The 24,669-nt window shown below is 48.0% G+C and overlaps 1 protein-coding gene across 1 annotated transcript in view; it reads right to left on the reverse strand.

Annotated features, from left to right (window-relative positions):
- The window catches only part of LOC147098000 (sialic acid-binding Ig-like lectin 10), a 50,616-nt gene that overhangs the window by 5,646 nt on the left and 20,301 nt on the right, over positions 1-24,669 (reverse strand). The window contains exons 6-11 of the mRNA XM_085970801.1: positions 24,072-24,353; positions 20,471-20,752; positions 16,864-17,145; positions 14,414-14,707; positions 4,819-4,915; positions 3,421-3,502 (exon numbers count right to left, since the gene is read on the reverse strand). Coding sequence (XP_085826927.1) covers positions 3,421-3,502; positions 4,819-4,915; positions 14,414-14,707; positions 16,864-17,145; positions 20,471-20,752; positions 24,072-24,353 — 1,319 coding nt within the window. The remainder of the gene's footprint in view (positions 1-3,420; positions 3,503-4,818; positions 4,916-14,413; positions 14,708-16,863; positions 17,146-20,470; positions 20,753-24,071; positions 24,354-24,669) is intronic.

Here is a 24,669-nt window from a genome sequence, read left to right on the forward strand (position 1 = left end):
TACTGCCCCTACAACACTGCAGCACTCCCTCAGTACTGCCCCTCCGACAGGGCAGCACTCCATCAGTACTGCCCCTCCGACAATGCAGCACTCCCTCAGTACTGCTCCTCCAACAGTGCAGCACTCCCTCATTACTGCCCCTCCAACAATGCAGCACTCTCTCAGTACTGCCCCTCCGACAGGGCAGCACTCCCTCATTACTGCCCCTCCAACAGTGCAGCACTCCCTCAGTACTGCCCCTCTGACAGGGCAGCACTCCCTCAGTACTGCCCCTCTGACAGGGCAGCACTCCCTCATTACTGCCCCTCCAACAGTGCAGCACTCTCTCAGTACTGCCCCTCCGACAGGGCAGCACTCCCTCAGTACTGCCCCTCCGACAGGGCAGCACTCCCTCAGTACTGCCCCTCCGACAGGGCAGCACTCCCTCAGTACTGCCCCTCCGACAGGGCAGCACTCCCTCAGTACTGGCACTGAGAGTGTTGGCCTGGGTTATGGGGCTCAAGTCTTTGGAGTAATAGTAAGCCTGAGGATTGGGAAAGCTTTGGAAACCAGCAAGGGATGGCCAAAAATTTGATAAAAAGGGAGAAAATAGAATATGCGAGTAAACTAGCAAGAAATATAAAAACAGATTCTAAAAACTTCTGCAAGTGTGTAAAAAGGAAGAGAGTAGCAAAAGTAAGCATTGGTCTCTTAGTGGGTGTGACAGGTGAAATTATATTGGGGAATAAGGAAATGGCAGAGACTTTGAACAAATATTTTGTATCTGTCTTCACAGTAGAAGACACAAAAAGCATACCAAAAATAGTGGGGAACCAAGGGGCTAATAAGAGTGAGGAACTTAACGTAATTAATATCAGTTAAGAAAAGGTCTTTGGAAACTAATGGGGCTGGAAGCCACCAAATCCCATGGACCTGATGACCTACATACTAGGGTTCAAAAAGAGGTGGCTGCAGAGATAGTGGATGCATTGGTTGTGATCTTCCAAAATTCCCTCGATTCTAGAATGGTCCCAGCGGATTTGAAAGTAGAAAATGTAACCCTGCTATTCAAGAAAGGAGGGAGAGAAAAAACAGGGAATTATTGACCACTTAGCCTGACATTAGTCGTCGGGAAAATGCATGGAATCCATTATTAAGGAAGTGGTAACAGGGCACTTAGAAAATCATAATATGATTAGGCAGAGTCAACATGGTTTTATGAAAGGGAAATCGTGTTTAACAAGTTTATTAGAGTTTTTTGAGGCTGTAACTAGCAGGGTAGATAAATGGGAACTGGCATTCAATAAGGTGCCACATAAAAGGTTGCTATGCAAGAAAAGGGCTCATGTGGTTGGGGATAATATACTAGTAATCACAGAGGATTGGTGAAAGGACAGAAAACAGAGAGTAGAGATAAACGGGTCATTTTCAGGTTGGCAGGCTGTAACTGGTGGAGTGCCGCAAGGATCACTGCTTGGGCCTCAGCTATTTACAATCTATATTAATGACTTAGATGAAGGGACCAAGTGCAAATAATCCAAGTTTGCTGATGATACAAAGCTAGGTGGGAAAGTATGCAGTGAAGAGGACACAAAGGGCAGGATTTTCATTGGGCCGTGGAGGCGGGGTTGGAGGCGTGTGGGGGGTTAAAATCCCGAAATCGGGGGGCACGAATCCATCCCGCACCCAACCCGCCTCCATGCCAGTTTCAAAGGAGGCGGTTACCCGACCCGCACTGGGACCCGCCTCCCCAAGGCGGGAAGGGGATTAGTGCCAATTAACTGCCTGTTAACGGGTAGTTAACAGGCAGTTTTTAGCCTAATCCTTATTTTCATTCTTGAAGTGTGGGATTCCCGACGGCTCCAAACCATGCCAAGCTAGCGAGGCGGGCCGTCGGGCTGAAGGGCTTGGAGGGGTCAAGATGTCCGGTGTTCAGGTGAGTGATGGGTGCATGAGTGCAGAGGTAAGTGTGTTTGGTGTGTTTAAAGAAGTTTTACTTACCTTTACACCCTTCCTTCCTTCAGGTCTCAGGAGTCCCTCATCTCATCGGCACAGAAAGCAGAATGGCTGCGATCTGTCAAAAATTGCAGCATTCAGCTTTCTGTTCCGGAGAGATCTCTAAATCATCCTGAGAGGAAGGAATTAGGAGTACAGATTGTCAGTGTTTGACAGCTTCAAACAGCTGCGAAACGCTGATATTTCATCTGTCAAACAGTGGCCCTTAATTGGCCTGCTGAGCCCGCTGGGCGGGCTCAACAAGGTCAATCAAGTCAAAATCGCATGGGTTGGCTACAACTCGATGGAGGCGGGACTACAACCCTGAAAGTTGTAGTCCCGCCTCCTACCAGCCTCCTCAATGAAAATCCAGCCCAAAGTGCCTGCAAAGGGATATAGACAGTTTAAGTGAGTGGGCAATAAGGTGGCAGATGGAGTATAATGTGTGGAAATGTTGGGTTATTCACTTTGGTGGGAAGAATAGAAAAACAGATTTTTTTTAATGGTGAGATACTATTAAATGTTGGTGTTCAGAGAGATTTAGGTGTCATCGTACAGGAAACGCAGAAAGTTAGCATGCAGGTACAGCAATCAATTAGGAAGGCAAGTGGAATTTTGGCCTTTATTGCAAGGGGGTTGGAGTGCAAGAGTAAGGAAGTCTTAGTACAATTGTACAGGGCTTTGGTGAGACCACACCTGGAGTACTGTGCACAATTTGGTCTCCTTATCTGAGAAAAGACATACACAAATGCTTTAGAGGTGGTGCAGCGTCGGTTCACTAGATTGATCCCTGGGATGCGAGGGTTGTCTTATGAGGAGAGATTGAGTACATTGGGCCGATACTCTCTGGAGTTTAGAAGAATGAGAGGTGATCTCATTGAAACATATAAGATTCTGAGGGGGATTGACAGGGTAGATGCTGAGAGGTTGTTTCCCCTGGCTGGAGAGTCTAGAACTAGAGGGGCATAGTCTCAGTGTAAAGGGTCGGCCATTTAAGATTGAGATGAGGAGGAATTTCCTCACTCAGAGGGTTGTGAATCTTTGGAATTCTCTGCCCCAGAGGGCTGTGGATGCTGAGTCGTTGAGTATATCCAAGGCTGAGATCGATAGATTTTTGGACTCTAGGGGAATCAAGGGATATGGAGATCAGGCGGGGAACTGGAGTTGAGGTCGAAGATGAGCCATGATCTTATTGAATGGCAGTGCAGGAACGAGGGGCCATGTGGCCTACTCCTGCTCCTAATTCTTATGTTCTTATTTTCTTATGAGTGGGACTTTGAACCCACAAGCTTCTGACTCGGAGGCGGAAGAGAGAGTGCTAAATCCACTGAGCCTCAGCTGACACCATAGGCTGAAATGAATGGACAACCCAACTGGGAATCTCCGACACGTGTTGTCTACACGCTGAGATTGAGGCTTTGGACTAAGCGAAAACAATTCCTGTACCTGGTGCTGTGGGGAGAGTGAACTGTAGATCATTGCAATGTCACTGGTCTGTGAAGTTCTCTCCTCAGTCGCAGCCTTTCTCCTGAAATAGCAGAATATCGCACTGTTGTTATCATATATCAGCGTGTCAGTGCAGGACAGACCCAGACCCCACTGTAACATTACAACAACTACTGGGCTGTTTCTTTAAATCGCTTCTGTCCACATAAATAGAATCATAGAATCACACAGCACTGAAGGAGGCCATTCAGCCCCTCATGCCTGTGCTGGGTCTTTGGAGGAGCTCTCCAATTAGTCCCACTCCCCCCTTCTCTTTCCCCATAGCCCAGAAAATGTTCCCTTTTCAAGTATTTATCCAAATCCCTTTTTGAAATTTATTCTTGACTCTGCGTCCACCACCCTTTCAGGCAGTGCATTCTAGATCAGAACAATTCGCTGCGTAAAAATATTTCTCCTCATCAACCCCTCTGGCTCTTTTACCAATGATGGTAAATCTGTGTCCTCTGGTTACCGACCCTTCGGCCAGTGGGAACCGTTTCTCCTTATTTACTCTATCAAAACCCCTCATGATTTTGAATGATTCTGTTAAATCTCCCCTTAACTGGCTCAGCTGGTCCATGCCGGTATTTATCCTCCACAAGAGTCTCCTCCCATCCCTCTTCATTTAACCCGATCAAAATATCCTTCTATTCCTTTCCTCCTCATGTACTTATCCAGCTTCCCCTTAAATGTATCTGTGCTATTCGCCTCAGCCACTCCATGTGGTCACGAGTTCCACATTCTCAGCACTCTCTGGGTAAAGAGTTTCTCCTGAATTCCCAATTGGAATTATTAGCAACTATCTTATATTGATGGCCCCTAGTTTTAGTCTCCCCCACAAGTGAAAACATCGTCTCTACATCTACCCTATCGAACCCTTTCATAATCATAAAGACCTCTATCAGGTCACCCCTCAGTTTTCTCATTTCTAAAGAAAAGTGCCCCAGCCTGTTCAGTCTTTCCTGATCGTTATAAACTCTCACTTCTGGTATCATCCTTGTGAATCTAAATCAGAGAATGAAAGATAGAACATACGAATGTGCAGTTATTTATTCACATCCTCGGGACATCCCAAAGTGCTCCACAGACAATCAATTGTTTAGCGAAATGTGGTCACTGTGGCGTTGTCGAATCACAAGGTGACCTGGTACAATCCAACAGCTAGCGTGCATAGTAAGGGATCGCTGGGTCTTGTTAGCATCCACCTGGATACTGGGCCATGAAAGACACACTCCAGATTGTAGGGGACACAGGGACCACGTATGGGAGTGGCGTCTGGTGCTTAACCAATCACTGACTTAAGGAGGGAAGATTGAAGGAAAGACTTTGATTAAAAAAAAGTTAAACCTTCGCACTTACTTTCTCATGCACTTGAAGATTAAGAATCCAGCCAGTTCAACACTCAACATGATCCCAGCTGCAAGCAATCCTACTTGCCATTCATTGGAGGCTCTACCTGTAAAAACAGCCATTAATTACTGCAGTACAGTTTTAGAACAATGCTCCGATGTACCTCGAGAAGTGATGCACTCGCTCAATTCTTGGCAATTCATTCTCGGGATGTTGGCATCGCTGGCAAGGCCGGCATTTATTGCCCTACCTTCGCTGTCCCTTGAGAAGGTGGTGGCGGGACATCTTCTTGAAGCTGGGGTTGCTCGCCTTAGAGCAGAGAAGGTTGAGAGGAGATTTGATAGAGGTGTTCAAAATCAGGAGGGGGCTAGACAGAGTAGATAGAGTTAAACTGTTCCCATTGGCGGAAGGGTCGAGAACCAGAGGACATAGATTTAAGGTGATTGGCAGAAGATCCAAAGGCGACATGAGGAAAAAAAATTTTACGCAGTGAGTGGTTATGATCTGGAATGCACTGCCTGAAAGGGTGGTGGAAGCCAATTCAATCGTGGTTTTCAAAAGGGAATTAGGTAAGTCACTGAAGGAAAAAAATTTGCAGGGCTACGGGAAAGGGCGGAGGATGGGGACTAGCTGAAGTGCTCTTGCAGAGAGCAGACACTGGCTCGATGGGCCGAATGGACTCCTACTGCGCTGTAATGATTCTATGGTTCTATGATTCCATGAGGTGCTGGCAGCTGGTTTGATACAAACTGAGTGGCCACTTCAGAGGGTAGTTCAAAGTCAACCAGGTTGGTGTGGGACTGGAGTCACATATAGGCCCAGACGGGGTATTCTCTAAAGGAATATTAGTGAACCATTTTATATATGTAATATCTATATATGTTTATATATAATTACTAAAATAACAGATTATTTGGTCATTATCACGTTGCTGTTTGTGGGATCTTGCTGTGCGCAAATTGGCGCTCATGTTTCCTACACTACAGCAGTGACTACACTTCAAAAGTATTTCATTGGCTGTAAAGCATTTTGGGACTAGAGAAGCATTATATAAATGTAAGTCTTCCTTTACTGTGAAACATTTATATATAAAATCAATGTATGTAATGGCCCAGAAATTCGGGTCGGGGGCTTCCTGCGGGTGCAAGCCCCCAACCTGCACTTAACTTGCGCGCCAGCCATTGAGCTGTGGGCCCCCATGGAATTCCGATCCGGGGCCTGCTCCAGCTGCCGGCGCGCAGTGCTTGCGTATCCCAGGGGTGCAGTTAGTTCGATGCGTCCCCTGGGATCACGTGGGCCATGGAGAGCCAATCGGAGCAGGGAATGCGCCATTCATAAGATTGACAGGACGAGCTGTCAAAACTTATAAATACTACGGGCCCAAAACAGCACTAAATCTTCAAATAATTTTTTTTTTTAAATCACATTTTTTAAATAAACTGTATGAAATAACTATTTTAAACAATAATTTAAATTTTTGGAAAAAATAATTTTATTTTCTAACGGGGCTAAAAATAAACTTACCTTGCTTTAAAGTATTTAAAAATAATAAACCTGTGGAAAAAATGTTTTAATTTTAATTAATTCACCTCTTCTCTTAGGCAGTCCCTCGGAACCGAGGATGACTTGCTTCCACATTAAAAATGAGTTCTCAGGTGACTGATGAGTCTAATGCGGGACCTACAGTCTCTGTCACAGGTGGGACAGACGATGGTTGAAGGGGTGGGTGGGTGGGGTGCTTGGGTTAACGTGCGCTCCTTGCGCTGCCTGCGCTTGGCTTCTGCTTGCTCCCGGCGAAGAGTTTCAAGGTGTTCGGCGCCTTCCCGGATGCTTCTCCGCCATTTTGTGCGGTCTTGGGCCAGGGATTCCCAGGTGTCGGTGGGGACGTTACACTTTTTCAAGGAGGCTTTGAGGGTGTCCTTGAAGCGTTTCCTCTGCCCACCTGGGGCTCTCTTGCCATGCCGGAGCTCCGAGTAGAGCACTTGTTTTGGGAGTCTCGTATCGGGCATGCGGACAATGTGACCCGTCCATCAGAGCTGATTGAGCGTGGTCAGAGCTTCGATGCTGTGGATGTTGGCCTGAGCAAGAACACTGATGTTGGTGCGCCTATCCTGCCAATGGATTTGCAGGATCTTGCGGAGGCAGCATTGGTGGTACCTCTCCAGTGCTTTGAGGTGCCTGCTGTACATGGTCCATGTTTCTGAGGCATACAGCAGGGCAGGTATCACTGCTGCCCTGTAGACCATGAGCTTAGTGCCGGGTTTGAGGTCCTGGTCTTCAAACACTCTCTTCCTCAGGCGACCGAAGGCTGCACTGGCACACTGAAGGCGGTGTTGGCCTTCGTCGTCGACGTCTGCCCTTGTTGACAGTAGGCTCCCGAGGTATGGAAAGTGGTCCACGTTGTCCAAGGCCTTGCCGTGGATTTTGATAATTGGGGGGCAGCACTGTGTGGCGGGGCAGGTTGGTAGAGGATCTTTGTCTTACGGATGTTTAGTGTAAGGCCCATGCTCTCATATGCTTCGGTGAAGGTGTTTACGATGGTTTGGAGTTCGACCTCCGAGTGAGCGCAGATGCAAGCATCGTCTGCATACTGTAATTCGACGACAGAAGATGGGACGACCTTGGATCTGGACTGGAAGCGACGGAGGTTGAACAGTTTCCCGTTTGTTCTGTAAATTAGCTCCACTCCAGTGGGGAGCTTACTGAGGGTGAGATGGAGCATTGCAGCAAGGAAGATCGAGAAGAGCATTGGTGCGATGACACAACCTTGCTTGACCCCGGTTCGTACGTGAATTGGGTCTGTGGTGGAACTGTTGGTCAGGATCACGGCTTGCATGTTGTCGTGAAGCAGGCGGAGGATAATTCACCACTTACCTTGTAAAAAGCAGGCCTTACACCTGCTTTTTAAATGTGTAAATTCTGCAGACTTACCCTCCCGGGAAAACCTGTAAAAAAAAACTAAGTTCGGTGCGCACGCGCAGCCTCTCCCGCGCACGTGTTCGACCTCTGAACCCCTTTGTTCAGGGGAACGGAAGTGCCGGTTTCCCGCGCATGCGCAGTACATGCAGGAAACCGGCACTTCCATTGGGCTTACGGGTGAGTACCCCATGCGTACTCACCTGTGGAGACCCGAATTTCTGGGCCATTATCTATATGTGTAATTTCTAAAGATGTTATATTAGTCAGCCTCCAGTTTCTCCCAATCTACTGTATCAAAACCGTTCATGATATGGAACACCTCTATTAAATCTCCCCGAATCTTCTTTGCTCTATGGAGAACAACCCCAGCTTCTCCAGTCTCTCCCTGTAACTGAAGTCCCTCATCCCTGGGACGATTCTGCTCTAAGTGATGCAACAGTCAGCTGACTTGTATCAGACTACAACAACTGGCATTTATATAGCACCTTTAACATAGTAAAACTTCCCAAGGTGCTTCACAGGAGCATAAATCAGACAAAATTTGACTCCGAGCCACATAGGACCATAGGAAGGAACATGGGAACAGGAGCAGGTCATTCATCCCCTTGAGTTTTTTTTGCCATTCAACGAGACCATGGCTGATCTGTGCCCTAACTCCATATACTGGCCTTGCCCTATATCTTTAATATCTTTGGTTAACAAAATTCAATCAATCTCAGATTTAAAATTAACAATTGGCCATTTGCAGAAGAGAGTTCCAAACATCTACCACAAAAAGTGTTTCCTAACTTCACTCCTGGAAGACCTGGCTCTAATTTTTAAGGTATGTCCTCTAGGTCTGGACTCCCCAACCAGCGGAAATAGTTTCTCTCTATCTATCCTGTCAGTTTCCCACAATATCTTGAAAACTTCAATCAAATTACCCTTTAACTATCTAAATTCCAGGGAATACAACCCTAGTTTATGTAACCTATCCTCGTAAGATAGCCCTTTGATTCAGAGTTTCATTCTGGTAAATCTACACTGCACTCCCTCCAAGGCCAATATATCCTTCCTAAATAGTGGTGCTCAGAACTGAACACGGTACTTCAATGTAACCCGAGTTTGTGTAGCCTATTTTCATTTTCAATTGGCCCCCAAGATCAATATCTCTTTGGGGGAGAGAGTTCCAGATTGCCACTAACTTTGTGTGAAAATTGTAATGTATGTACCTTTAAGGGGGAGAACTACTTTTTACAGCTCCTGTATCCTGTAGTACTGGCAGTGACCACACCTGTATATAAACCCTGAGTGGTGCTCTGTACAGTCAGTTGCAGTTTGAACACTCATTCAGTAAACTCCTGTTGATCGTTCCCTGCAGTCTTTGTCTGATTATTGAAGGACACCACATTAAGATACCCGGATCTAACATTGGCGATGAGAAGATTCGAACCTACCTGCATCTCTGCCAGGGATTCGCTCCTGGAGAACAGTGGAAGGAGGTCGAGTCCAGAAGCACGGGCATCGCAGGGGAGGCTGTCGAGAGCCAGGCTTGGCCTTCCAGCCATGGTGGTTCAGCGAAACGGGCTGGCAACAGGTACTGCGCAGACCCTTCCCAGACAGCGGCGGCTAGAGCCGACCGAGTGGCACAGAAAGGGCCAAGCAGCGTTGACAGGGAAGAGAGAGAGGGCAGAGCGCACGGGGCGCAGCCGGTGTACAAGGGCCGAGCAGCGTCAACGAGAGAGAGCAGAGCGCAGCCGGTGTTCGGGACCGAGCAGCGTCAACGGGGGAGAGAGGCGAGAGGGACCAGAGCGCAGCCGGTGTTCAGGGGCCGAGCAGCGTCAATGGGGGAGAGAGGCGCGCAGGAAAACGCGAGGCGCTGCCATTGCCACGAGGACCGCAGAGAATGGCATTGGCAGCAGCGCAGGAGCAGCGCGCGAGGCCCACAGGGCGTCGCCATTTGCCAGGAGGACCGCCGAGAGCGGCGTTGCAAGCAGCGCGGGAGACGCCATTTTAAGCCGCTGCGGAGAAGAAAGGAAAGCGCGGAAGACGCCATTTTAAGCCGCAGCGGGGAAGAAAGGAAAGCGCGGGAGATGCCATTTTTAGCCAGTCTAACCACACCCAAAAATGCTGAAGAGTGGCAGTATCACAGCGTTTGACAATGAAGTCGAAGGTTGAATGACATATGTCGAATGCATAGAAGTATACTGCAAGGCGAATGAAGTGCCAGATGACAAGAAAGCGCTGGTATTGTTGAATTCAATGGGGACAAAAACGTATGGATTACTATGAAACCTAGTAACCCCAGAGAAGCCAGTAGGAGAGGGTTTTGAAAACATAGTGTCAATCCTACAGGGCCAATTAAACCCCACACTGCTGCTGATAGCAGAAAGATTTAAGTTTCACAAAAGGAACCAGCATAAAGATGAAAGTAATGCTGAGTATTTAACTGAACTGTGCAAGCTATCGAAACACTACCAGTTTGGAACGGGACTAGCAGATACTTTAAGGGACAAGTTTGTGTGTGGGCTTCAAAGTGAAGGAACCCAGAAATGGCTTCTATCAGAAAAGAATCTTACGCTGGACAAGGCTTTCAGCATGGCAGTATCACACGAAGCAGCCGCACGGGGCGCTGCAGAGATACAACGGAGACCACAAGAATATGGCACAATGAAATGTCATATGGAACAGTGAAGTGCTATCGCTGTGGCAGAACAACACATGACCATGATGATTGCTGGTTCAAGGACAAAGTGTGCAGACAGTGTGGAAAAGTAGGACACATAGCAAGAGTCTGCAGGTCGGGAAAGAAAACCAGCAGCAAGAAATCTCCACAGGAGAAGTACAAGAAGGTACATAAGGTGACGGAGAGTAGTTCAGACGAACAGAAGAGTGATACAGACTCCGGAAGCAAGGAGCTGGGTTGTCTGAAACTACATAATGTGATCAAAACGGAGGATCACCAAACTATCTGGGTCACGCTCAAGATAGCAGGAGTCCAAGTGAAAATGGAATTGGACACAGGATCAGTCCTAACAGTCATAAACGGAAGGGACTACAAGCGGCTATTTTCACATATACCCTTGAGCGATACAAAGATTGTCTTGAAGACGTACACGGGGCAAAAAGTCTACCCCAAAGGAAAAATAAGGGTGAACGTTATATATAATGGCAAGGAAACACCAAAAATGGAACTATAAGTATTGCCAGATGGAGGACCTCCACTACTAGGACATGAATGGATCCGGAAGATACAGCTAGGTTGGCATTCCATACAAGCACTGACTGTAGATGCCAAAAAGGATGACGACGTCACACCTGGACGACTGTCAAAAATGCTAACTGATGCACAAGAAGTGTTCCAGCAGAGACTCGGAGCGCTAAAAGGCATAACAGCAACGATCAAAATAGAGGAAAATGCAAGCCCAAAGTTTTTTAAGGCCAGACCGGTACCTTATGCGATCCGCCCAGCCGTCGAAGCAGAGCTGGAAGGTTTGGAACGTTCAGGAGTACTGTCCAAAGTGGACTGGAGCGAGTTGGCTACACCCATTATTCCTGTAATGAAGAGGTCGTTGAGTAATACGCCTGGGGAACCAAAGAAGGTTCGCATCTGTGGGGACTTTAAGGTGACAGTGAACCCAGTCCTTCACACTGTACAATATCCGCTTCCTCAGATTGAAGATAATTTCGCCTCACTATCTGGAGGGAAACGCTTCACGAAGATTGATCTGGCCCAGGCGTACCTGCAAATGGAGGTAGAAGAAGCCTCGAAACAGTACCTCACGATCAACACTCATAAAGGTCTCTACCAATACAATCGGCTGGTGTTCGGGGTAGCATCAGCTCCGGCTATTTGGCAAAGGGCAATGGAACAAGTCCTGCAAGGGATTCCAGGGACCCAGTGTTATTTGGACGATATCCTGGTCATGGGCGAAAATGACAGTGATCACCTCGCCAACCTGGAGCAGGTGCTCACTAGATTGAAGGAATATGGGCTCCGAGCTAATCGCCACAAATGCGAGATTTTCCAGGAGCAGATCTCGTATTGTGGCCACGTTATTGATAAAGAGGGGTTACATAAGTCCCCTGAAAAGATTGAGGCAGTAGTCAAGGCTCCAGCACCGGAAAATGTGTCACAACTGAGGTCGTTCCTCGGGCTGGTGAACTACTACCTTAAGTTCTTGCCGAATTTGTCTACCGTACTACACCCACTGAACACCCTACTGCAAACGGGGGTACCATGGAAGTGGAGTGACGAATGTAAATGAGCTTTCCGGAAGAGCTAAGCATTGATCACATCGAAAGAGGTGTTGGCTCATTTCAACCCAGCACTATCAATTCGGTTGGCGTGTGATGCATCACCCTATGGCATTGGAGCGGTGCTGTTGCACAAATTCCCGGATGGCTCGGAGAGGCCAGTAGCCTTTGCGTCTCGGTCACTAACCTCAGCCGAGCGTAACTATGCCCAGATTGCCAGGGAGGCCCTCAGCCTAGTGTGGGGAGTGAAAAAGTTCAATCACTATCTGCACGGGCAGAAGTTCACCTTGCTGACAGACCACCAACCACTTGTCTCCATCTTTAATCCAAAGAAGGGCGTTCCGGTGATGACTGCGCAACGGCTCCAAAGATGGTCCCTTTTTCTAGGGGCGCACCAATATGATATCGAGTATAAGGGCACGAAACAGCATGGAAACGCTGATGGGCTATCACGCCTGCCACTGCCTACTGCGGAGGAAGCACCAGCAGTGGATCCTGTCTAAATATTTCATTCGACTATAATTGAAGGCTTGCCAGTAACTAACGCTGGTATAGAGAAGGAGACCCAAAATGACCCGACACTGTCTCGGGTATATGAATTGATGGTGAAGGGATGGCCAGCACATGGCGACTCACTGTTGCCAGCATTCTCATCCAGAAGAGAACAGCTGTCAGTATGCTAGGGGACATTGATGTGTGGATCCCGAGTGGTAATTCCACCCAAGTTACGGGAGAGAGTGCTCAATGAGCTTCACGAAGGTCATCTGGGAGGGGTGAAAATGAAAAGCCTTGATAGGGCTTATGTGTGGTGGCCGGGGATCGATCAGCAAATCGAGGACCTGACAAAGAGCTGCTCAGGATGCCAGAAGGTCCAAAATGCACCACGACATGCCCCTCTACACCCATGGGAGTGGCCCTCATCTCCATGGCAACGGGTGCATATTGATTTTGCTGGTCCATTCATGGACTCAATGTTTTTAATAGCCGTGGATGTGCACTCGAAATGGCCTGAGGTGATCAAAATGTCCTCCACCACCACGGAGAAAACTATTGCAGTCCTACGGACCATTTTTGCCAGGAACGGCTTGCCAGAGCAGATTTGCTCTGATAACGGACCACAGTTTGTGTCCGAAGAGTTTCGAAGATTTCTGAAAAGGAATGGGGTAAGGCATTACACATCCGCCCTGTATCATCCAGCCACAAATGGATTGGCTGAGAGGTTCGTACAAACCTTTAAAAAAGCAGTAAAGGCCATGTGCGATGATGACATTTCACTGCAGCATAAGGTGGGCAATTTCCTGTTAGCCTACAGAAATGCGACACATGCAGTCACCAACCAGGCCCCGGCCATGATGTTCTTTAACCGAAGGTTGAGATCTCGTCTGGATTTGCTCAGACCAAATGTACGAAGAGATGTTGAGAATAAGCAATTCCAGCACATCAATGAGAAGCCGACAAGGAGCTTCAATGTAGGGCAACCAGTCTTGGCCCGCGACTACCGAACAGAGAAATGGCAACCAGGAACGATATGCACACGGCAGGGGCCACTAATGTACACAGTGGATGTTGGGGAGAACATTGTGAGACGCCATGCTGACCAGATCCTAGAGTCACAGGAACGAGTCAACCCCATGTCTCGGCCATACGTACCTGGTGAGGAACCCGACGTACAGGTTGCATCTACCTCAGAAACAATAGCATTGGAAGCTGATGAATCAACTGATGACAGGGTGTTAGAATCGCCTCCGCACCAAGAGCGAGACACTCGGGAAAGGCATTATCCAGAAAGAATCAGGAAGCCTCCCCAAAGACTGAATTTATAAATAGACTATTTCCAGTTAATGTTGCATGTTAAAAGTGTTAATTGTAATTAGTTTGATATTCATTTGTTAAATGAGTGTTATGGTACTGTTAATCTAAAAGGGGAGGAATTGTAATGTATGTACCTTTAAGGGGGAGAACTGTTAAGAGATACAGCTCCTGTATCCTGTAGTACCGGCAGTGACCACACCTGTATGTAAACCCTGAGTGGTGCTCTGTACAGTCAGTTGCAGTTTGAACCCTCATTCAGTAAACTCCTGTTGATCGTTCCCTGCAGTCTTTGTCTGATTATTGAAGGACACAACATTAAGATACCCGGATCTAACAAAGAAGTGCTTCTGACATCACCCCTGAACGGCCTGGCTCTAATTTTAAGGTCATGCCCCTGAGTTCTGGACTCCTCCCTACATGGTAAATAGTTTCTCTCTATCTACTCTATCAATTTTACGAAGATGCACTTATCACATATCACATTAGGACAGATGACCAAAACCTTGATCAAAGAGGTAGGTTTTAAGGAGCATCTTAAAGGAAGTGGAGAGAGAGAGGCAGAGAGGTTGACGGAGGGAATTCCAGAGCTTAAGGATTTGGCACCTGAATTGAGAGCAATCCCGAAACCTGCTCTCACCTTTGGCCCACAGGTACACCTTGAACATGGCTTCTCCGTGCTGGTTTCTAACTGAGCAGAAGACCGTCGCTTCCTCCTCACCCTCGCGACTGTTCAGGGTCAGGGAGCCAGTAACCAGCTGCCTGTCGCTGACCTGCCACATCACAAAATGACCGCTTGTTTGGTTGCCGCTGACGTTAGCGAGGGGAAGGTGCCAGGTGAGGTCTCCAGGCGGGTTGGATCTGGCCACGCAGAGGCAGGTGACACCCTTGGCCGTCCGTGTGCATTCCGACTCCCGGGAAATCACTGGCTTATCTGAGGGAGTAAGAACAACAAATTAGGCAATGTTGTAGCACTGTTAGAACGTAAGATAGAATCCTAACACTGAAACCCTCTTGTTACCTCTAGACTTGACTATTCCAATGCAATCCAGGCCGGCCTCATAACTTCCACCCTCCATAAACCTGAGCTCATCTAAAACTCTGCTGCCCTGTATCCTAACTCGCACCAAGCCCCATTCACCCATCTCCCCTGTGCTTGCTGACCTACATTGGCTCCCAGTCCGGTAACACTTCGAATTTAAAATTCTCATCCTCGTGTTCAGTTCCCTCCATGGCCCCCTTCATATCTCTGTAATCTCCCCCGGACCGACAACCTTCCGAGGTCTCTGCATTCCTCCAATTCTGGCCTGTTGTGCATCCCCGATTCCCTTCGCTCCACCATTGACGGCTGTGCCTTCAGCCGTCTAGGCCTTAAGCTCTGGAATTCCCTCCCTAAGCCTCTCCAACTCTCTCTCCTCCTTTAAGACGCTCAGTCAAAAATTGACACCGAGCCACATAAGGAGATATTAAGACAGGTGACCAAAAGCTTGCCTAAAGAGGTAGGTTTCAAAGGTCGTCTTAGAAAAGGAAAGAGAGGAGAGACAGAGAGTGTATGTGCTTGTTTATATGTGTGTGAGCGTGTGTCATAGGCTTGGTAAATTCCACAGTCTCCCATAGAAATTGGCCTGTACTTTCCGATCGTTATCGCTGTGTTCGCGTTGTGTTCACACCCGTAGGGACATCGGAAATGCCGGTTTCAGCATGCACTGAAAACCGGCAATTCCAATCTGTCAAGAATCCTCTTGACAGATCCTCCGCCTGCCCTGGAGAAGGGCCTCTGCGGGGGGAGAGTTACACTTTCTGGAGAACCTCCGCCTGCAGAAAACCATTAGAAATCTTATGCCTGGAAAAAGCCTGCATAAGGCCTGCATTCACCAGCTTAAGAGTTGAAAAAGTTTAATTAAAAAAAATTTCCACTCATTTATAATTTTAAAATACTTTTAATAAAGGTAAGTTTATTTTTGGCACTGTAAAAAACGTTAAGGCCTAGAAATTCACTATGGCCCCGCCAGCTGGCTAGCGCCAAAAAGTTAGCGCTGGGCGGGAAGCCTATAGCGATCGCCAGATATTCATTGTTAGCGCCCCAATTCGGAAGCGGGCGCTATACCAGGGTGTGCCCGCCTCCGCTTGGTGCGCTGACACTGAATATCACCGCTCTTGGCGCCGCTGCACCCAGGCGCTGCGCAGCAGCAGGCTGCGGTACTGCAGGCCTCCTCCTTCTCTTAAGGGGGAGCTGCCTGCAACGGGGAGATCGCCGCTGGATAGTGCCGGCAAATGAGCCCGGCACCACGGAGAAGTGCCGGGCTCGCGGAAAGCAGCTGGCAATGCTGCGGGGGGGGGCGGTGGAGGAGGCCGGGGAAGGAGGTGCGGGCAGGCTGCCGCCGCAAAAGCGGCCGGCTGCACCTTCGGCTTTAAAGCGCCCCACTAAGGCAGCAGGACGGCCCCGTTTTCTGGTCGCTGTTTGCGGCCGCTTTGGAGGAGGCGGCCGCAACTAAATATGGGGATCGGCGCGGTTTCGGGGCGGAACCGGGGCACTGCGCACACCGATGACATCATCGGTGCCGGCGCAGCGCTAACGGCTACCGCCGCCAATACCGCTGCGCTGAATATCTGCGCAAACTCATTTATGGCGCAAACTCACCCTTTAGGCGTTAACTGGGCGCAAAGCTGGCAGCGCCTTAATGAAATTCTAGGCCTTAAATCTTTTTTTCAAAAAATGAAATTTTTATTTAAAATATTTAATTTAATGTAATTTTAACTCATTTTAAAAACGTGATTAAAATTTTTTTTTTTATGTCTTAGTGTCTTTTTGGTGTGATCTCCATTCATACTTTTGACTGGTCTATCTGTCAAAAGTATGAAGGGAGATTCCCTTCTCCTATTGGCTGGCCTGGCCCATGTGATCCCAGGGACGCTTGCGAACCGCTCGCACCCCTGGGATACGTGGGCCCTGCACATTTTGGGAGCCCTCAGGTAAGAGCATAGATTTTTATCCGATAGGAGGTCTCCGCATGCAGGAAGCCCCCTATTGGAAATTACGGGCCATTATTTTTTTTGTATTTAGAGATGTGAAAGTATCTGTACACTCACGTTCCACAGAGATGGTTATGGTCCTTTCCACTGCTCCATGTTCATTCTCAGCCACACACTGATAGTCTCCAGCGACCCAGGATGTAACATAAGCAAACTCCAACCACAGTTCATTGTTGGATGTTGTTCTGTTCATTGTGAGACCAAGATGTCGCCACGTCAGGTTAGAAGCTGGGAAGCTTGTGACAGAGCAGAGTATCACTGTAGATTTTCCTTTTTTTATATTGATCGACGAATCTTTAATCGTATCAAGGGAAGTTATTGAGAGATTCTGTGGTGCGTCTAAAAACAAATAAAGATCAGTTCACTGTTATATCAATGCCACTTGCTTCATCACAAAGCACCTAATCCAGGCAGACAATTTACTGCAGTACTAAGGGAGCACTGACCTGTCAGAGGGGTAGTACCAGGGAAATGCTGCACTGTCGGGGGGCACTACTAAGGGAGTCACTGTCGGGGGCGGGGGAGCGGCAGTACTAAGGAAGTGCTGCACTGTTTGGAGGTGCCGTCAATCGCATGACATGTTAAACTGAGGCCCCGTCTGCGCTCTCAGGTGGACATAAAAGATCCCGTGACACTATTCAAAGAAATGTTCTTCCCAGTGTCCTGGTCAACATTAATCAATAAAAACACGTGATCTGGACCCTGCAAAGTCCTCCTCACTAACATCTGGGGATTTTGCCAAAATTGGGAGACCTGTCCCACAGTCTTGTCAAGCAACAGCTGACACAGGCATACTCACAGAATCATAACTTTCAGCCAATGTCCCAGACTCCTCCATCACCGTCCTTGGTATATCCTACAGGACAGAATCACCAGAGGTGGCAGCACAGTGGCATACAGTTGGGAGGGCATGTCCCTGGGAGTCCTCAACATTGAAATCTCATGGCTTCAGGTCAAACATGGGCACCCTCCCTCAGCTGATGAATCAGTATTCCTCCATGTTGAACACCACTTTGAAGAAGAACTGAGGGTCACTAGGGCACAGAATGTACTCTGGTTGGGGGACTTGGAAGGAACATAAAGGCAGATTGTGAAAGCTTCTACAAGTATGTAAAATGATAAAGATTAGTGAAGACAAATGTAGGTCCCTTACAGTCAGAAATGGGAGAATTTATAATAGGGAACAAGGAAATTGCAGAGCAATTAAACAAATACTTTGGTTCTGTCTTCACGGAAAAGGACACAAATAACTTCCCAGAAATGCTAGGGAACCTAGGGCCCAATGAGAAAGAGGAATTAAAGGAAATTGGTATTAGTAAAAATATAGTGATGGAGAAATTAATGGGACTGAAATCTGATAAATTCCTAGGGCCTGATAATCTGCATCCCAGAGTACTAATAGAGGTAGCCATGGAAATAGTGGATGCATTGGTTGTCATCTTTCAAAATTCTATAGATTATGGAACAGTTCCTGCAGATTGGAGGGTGGCAAATGTCACCCCACTATTTAAAAAAGGAGAGAGAGAGAAAACAGGGAACTACAGACCAGTTAGCCTAACATCAGTAGTAGGGAAAGTGCTAGAGTCTATTATAAAGGCTGTGATAACAGGACACTTAGAAAATATCAACAGGATTAGACAAAGTCAACATGGATTTATGAAAGGGAAATCATGTTTGACAAACCTATTGGAGTTTTTGAGGATGTAACTGGTAGAATAGATAAGGGAGAACCAGTGGTGTGGTGTATTTGGATTTTCAGAAGGCCTTTGATAAAGTCCCTCGTGTTCAGTTCCCTCCATGGCCCTCGCCTCTTCCTATCTCTTTAATCTCCTCTGGCCCGACAACCTTCCGGGATCTCTGCATTCCTCCAATTCTGGCCTGTTGTGCATCCCCGATTCCCTTCGCTCCACCATTGACGGCTGTGCCTTCAGCCGTCTAGGCCTTAAGCTCAAGAATTCCCTCCCTAAGCCTCTCCGCCTCTCCCACCTCCTTTAAGATGCTCAGTCAAAAATTGACACTGAGCCACATAAGGAGATATTAAGACAGGTGACCAAAAGCTTGGTTAAAGAGGTAGGTTTCAAAGGTTATCTTAAAGAAGGAGGGAGAGGAGAGTCAGAGACTGTATATGGTGTTTATGTGCATGTGAGTGTGTGTCATAGGCTTGGTAAATTCCACAGTCTCCCATAGAAATTGGCACGTATTTTCCGATGCCTATGGGTGTGTACGCGCTGTGTTCACACCCGTAGGGACATCGGAAATGCCGGGTTCAGTGCATGCGAAGCGCATGCGCTGAAAACCAGCATTTCCAATATGTCAAGAATGCTCTTGACAGATCAGACGCCTGCCCTGGAGAAGGGCCTCTGCGGGGGGAGAGTTCCGCTTTCTGCAGAACCTCCGCTCGCTGAAAACACTTACAAATCTTACACCTGGAAAAAGCAGGCGTAAGACCTGCTTTTAACAGCATAAGAATTGAAAAAAGTAAAAAACAATGTTTTTTCACTCATTTATAATTTTAAAATACTTTTAAAAAAGGTAAGTTTATTTTTAGCCCTGTAAAAACCTTGGCCTAGAAATTCGGTGGGCTGCGCCACCAGTTAGCGCCTAAAGAGGGCACTCAGTGGCTTTACCGCCACTGGCCACGCCTCCCGCGATATTTAGCTGGGGCGCTAATGGCGGCGTTAGCCTGTTGCGTTGCGCCGCCACCGATGACGTCATTGGTGTGCGCAGCGCCCCGCTACCGCCTCGATCTCGATATTCGGTAGCGCCCGCCTCTGTAGCGCCGTTTACAAATCGCGCCCGGTTCACGGGGCCTTCCTGTGGTGGCAGTGGCGCAAATTAAGGTGGAGGTGCGGGGCGGCCGTTTTTCTCGGCGGCCGCCTGCCAGCACCTCCGTCCCCGGCCTCCTGATCTCCCCCCGTGGTAGTGCCGGCTGTTTTCCGAGAGACCGGCACTTCTCCTCGGTGCCGGGCTCTTTTGCCGGCACTCGCAACCTCTGATCGCGCTGGTGCAGGCCCCTCCCCCTTAAGAATGGGAGGAAGGCCCGCAGTACCGCAGTGCGCCGTGCCGCAGCGTGTGGCGCTGCGGCACGTTGCGCTGCGATATTCAGTTTCAGCGCTCTAAGAGGGACGCGGAGCGCCTCGAGCCTCGCCCCGTGTCCCTCTTGGGGCGCTCAAGCTGAATTTCCGGCGGTCACTACTGCTCCGATCGCTGCGCTAATTCCGGCGCCCAGGCGAGCTTGGCGCCCCGTTTGCGGCTCCACTGAATTTCTCCCCCCTTGAAATATTTTTTCAAAAAATTAAATTTTAGTTTAAAATGTTTAATTTAATGTAATTTTAACTCATTTTAAAAATGTGACAGCTTTTAAAAAATTAGTCTAATGTTTTAGTGTCTTTTTGGGGTGATCTCCATTCATATATTTGACGGTTCTATCTGTCAAAAGTATGAAGGAAGATTCCCTTCTCCTATTGGCTGGCCTGGCCTACGTGATCCCAGGGACGCAGTGGAGAGGCCCAGCATTGGAAGTGTCCGGACCTCGGGAGACCTCAGGTAAGAGCGTAGATTTTTTTCCGATAGGAGTCCTCCTCACGCAGGAAGCCTCCTATCGGAAATTACGGGCCAATTTTTTTTTGTATTTAGAGAGATGTGAAAGTATCTGTACACTCACATTCCACAGTGACGGCTATGCCCCTCTCCACTGCTCCATGTTCATTCTCAGCCACACACTGATAGTCTCCAGTGACCCTGGATGTAACATTAGCAAACTCCAACCACAGCTCATTGTTGGATGTTGTTCTGTTCATTGTGAGACCAAGATGTCGCCACGTCAGGTTAGAAGCTGGGATGCTTGTGACAGAGCAGAGTATCACTGCAGAATTCCCTTCTTTTATATTGATCAACGAATCTTTAATCGTATCAAGGGAAGTAATTGAGAGATTCTGTGGTGCGTCTAAAAACAAATAAAAATCAGTTGACTGTTATATCAATGCAACTTTCTTTGTCACAAAGCACGTAATCCAGGCAGACAATTTACTGCAGTACTAAGGGAGCACAGACCTGTCGGAGGCGTAGTATCAGGGAAATGCTGCACTGTCGGGGGACAGTACTGAGGAAGTGCTGCACTGTCGGGGGGCAGTACTAAGGGAGTGCTGCACAGTTTGGAGGTGCCGTTTTTCGCATGACATGTTAAACCGAGGCCCCGTCTGCGCTCTCAGGTGGACGTAAAAGATCCCATGACATTATTCAAAGAAGTGTTCTTCCCAGTGTCCTGGTCAACATTAATCAATAAAAACACATGATCTGGACCCTGCAAAGTCCTCCTCACTATCATCTGCGGATTTTGCCAAAATTGGGAGACCTGTCCCACAGTCTTGTCAAGCAACAGCTGACACAGGCATACTCACAGAATCATAACTTTCAGCCAATGTCCCAGACTCCTCCACCACCATCCTTGGTATGTCCTACAGGACAGAATCACCAGAGGTGGCAGCACAGTGGCATACAGTTGGGAGGGCATGTCCCTGGGAGTCCTCAACATTGAAATCTCATGGCTTCAGGTCAAACATGGGCACCCTCCCTCAGCTGATGAATCAGTATTCCTCCATATTGAACACCACTTTGAAGAAGAACTGAGGGTCACTACGGCACGGAATGTACTCTGGTTGGGGGACTTGGAAGGAACATAAAAGCAGATTGTGAAAGCTTCTACAAGTATGTAACATGATAAAGATTAGTGAAGACAAATGTAGGTCCCTTACAGTCAGAAATGGGAGAATTTATAATGGGGAACAAGGAAATTGCAGAGCAATTAAACAAATACTTTGGTTCTGTCTTCACGGAAAAGGACACAAGTAACTTCCCAGAAATGCTAGGGAACCTAGGGCCTAATGAGAAAGAGGAATTAAAGGAAATTGGTATTAGTAAAAATATAGTGTTGGAGAAATTAATGGGACTGAAAACTGATAAATTCCTAGGGCCTGATAATCTGCATCCCAGAGTACTAATAGAGGTAGCCATGGAAATAGTGGATGCATTGGTTGTCATCTTTCAAAATTCTATAGATTATGGAACAGTTCCTGCAGATTGGAGGGTGGCAAATGTCACACCACTATTTAAAAAAGGAGAGAGAGAGAAAACAGGGAACTACAGACCAGTTAGCCTAACATCAGTAGTAGGGAAAGTGCTAGAGTCTATTATAAAGGATGTGATAACAGGACACTTAGAAAATATCAACAGGATTAGACAAAGTCAACATGGATTTATGAAAGGGAAATCATGTTTGACAAACCTATTGGAGTTTTTGAGGATGTAACTGGTAGAATAGATAAGGGAGAACCAGTGGTGTGGTGTATTTGGATTTTCAGAAGGCCTTTGATAAAGTCCCTCGTGTTCAGTTCCCTCCATGGCCCTCGCCTCTTCCTATCTCTTTAATCTCCTCTGGCCCGACAACCTTCCGGGATCTCTGCATTCCTCCAATTCTGGCCTGTTGTGCATCCCCGATTCCCTTCGCTCCACCATTGACGGCTGTGCCTTCAGCCGTCTAGGCCTTAAGCTCAAGAATTCCCTCCCTAAGCCTCTCCGCCTCTCCCACCTCCTTTAAGATGCTCAGTCAAAAATTGACACTGAGCCACATAAGGAGATATTAAGACAGGTGACCAAAAGCTTGGTTAAAGAGGTAGGTTTCAAAGGTTATCTTAAAGAAGGAGGGAGAGGAGAGTCAGAGACTGTATATGGTGTTTATGTGCATGTGAGTGTGTGTCATAGGCTTGGTAAATTCCACAGTCTCCCATAGAAATTGGCACGTATTTTCCGATGCCTATGGGTGTGTACGCGCTGTGTTCACACCCGTAGGGACATCGGAAATGCCGGGTTCAGTGCATGCGAAGCGCATGCGCTGAAAACCAGCATTTCCAATATGTCAAGAATGCTCTTGACAGATCAGACGCCTGCCCTGGAGAAGGGCCTCTGCGGGGGGAGAGTTCCGCTTTCTGCAGAACCTCCGCTCGCTGAAAACACTTACAAATCTTACACCTGGAAAAAGCAGGCGTAAGACCTGCTTTTAACAGCATAAGAATTGAAAAAAGTAAAAAACAATGTTTTTTCACTCATTTATAATTTTAAAATACTTTTAAAAAAGGTAAGTTTATTTTTAGCCCTGTAAAAACCTTGGCCTAGAAATTCGGTGGGCTGCGCCACCAGTTAGCGCCTAAAGAGGGCACTCAGTGGCTTTACCGCCACTGGCCACGCCTCCCGCGATATTTAGCTGGGGCGCTAATGGCGGCGTTAGCCTGTTGCGTTGCGCCACCACCGATGACGTCATTGGTGTGCGCAGCGCCCCGCTACCGCCTCGATCTCGATATTCGGTAGCGCCCGCCTCTGTAGCGCCGTTTACAAATCGCGCCCGGTTCACGGGGCCTTCCTGTGGTGGCAGTGGCGCAAATTAAGGTGGAGGTGCGGGGCGGCCGTTTTTCTCGGCGGCCGCCTGCCAGCACCTCCGTCCCCGGCCTCCTGATCTCCCCCCGTGGTAGTGCCGGCTGTTTTCCGAGAGACCGGCACTTCTCCTCGGTGCCGGGCTCTTTTGCCGGCACTCGCAACCTCTGATCGCGCTGGTGCAGGCCCCTCCCCCTTAAGAATGGGAGGAAGGCCCGCAGTACCGCAGTGCGCCGTGCCGCAGCGTGTGGCGCTGCGGCACGTTGCGCTGCGATATTCAGTTTCAGCGCTCTAAGAGGGACGCGGAGCGCCTCGAGCCTCGCCCCGTGTCCCTCTTGGGGCGCTCAAGCTGAATTTCCGGCGGTCACTACTGCTCCGATCGCTGCACTAATTCCGGCGCCCAGGCGAGCTTGGCGCCCCGTTTGCGGCTCCACTGAATTTCTCCCCCCTTGAAATATTTTTTCAAAAAATTAAATTTTAGTTTAAAATGTTTAATTTAATGTAATTTTAACTCATTTTAAAAATGTGACAGCTTTTAAAAAATTAGTCTAATGTTTTAGTGTCTTTTTGGGGTGATCTCCATTCATATATTTGACGGTTCTATCTGTCAAAAGTATGAAGGAAGATTCCCTTCTCCTATTGGCTGGCCTGGCCTACGTGATCCCAGGGACGCAGTGGAGAGGCCCAGCATTGGAAGTGTCCGGACCTCGGGAGACCTCAGGTAAGAGCGTAGATTTTTTTCCGATAGGAGTCCTCCTCACGCAGGAAGCCTCCTATCGGAAATTACGGGCCAATTTTTTTTTGTATTTAGAGAGATGTGAAAGTATCTGTACACTCACATTCCACAGTGACGGCTATGCCCCTCTCCACTGCTCCATGTTCATTCTCAGCCACACACTGATAGTCTCCAGTGACCCTGGATGTAACATTAGCAAACTCCAACCACAGCTCATTGTTGGATGTTGTTCTGTTCATTGTGAGACCAAGATGTCGCCACGTCAGGTTAGAAGCTGGGATGCTTGTGACAGAGCAGAGTATCACTGCAGAATTCCCTTCTTTTATATTGATCAACGAATCTTTAATCGTATCAAGGGAAGTAATTGAGAGATTCTGTGGTGCGTCTAAAAACAAATAAAAATCAGTTGACTGTTATATCAATGCAACTTTCTTTGTCACAAAGCACGTAATCCAGGCAGACAATTTACTGCAGTACTAAGGGAGCACAGACCTGTCGGAGGCGTAGTATCAGGGAAATGCTGCACTGTCGGGGGACAGTACTGAGGAAGTGCTGCACTGTCGGGGGGCAGTACTAAGGGAGTGCTGCACAGTTTGGAGGTGCCGTTTTTCGCATGACATGTTAAACCGAGGCCCCGTCTGCGCTCTCAGGTGGACGTAAAAGATCCCATGACATTATTCAAAGAAGTGTTCTTCCCAGTG

Source organism: Somniosus microcephalus, chromosome 30 (assembly GCF_052327205.1).
Source record: "Somniosus microcephalus isolate GS21.2 chromosome 30, FLI_Smic_1.0, whole genome shotgun sequence".
In the NCBI taxonomy this organism is placed as follows: Eukaryota; Metazoa; Chordata; class Chondrichthyes; order Squaliformes; family Somniosidae; genus Somniosus; species Somniosus microcephalus.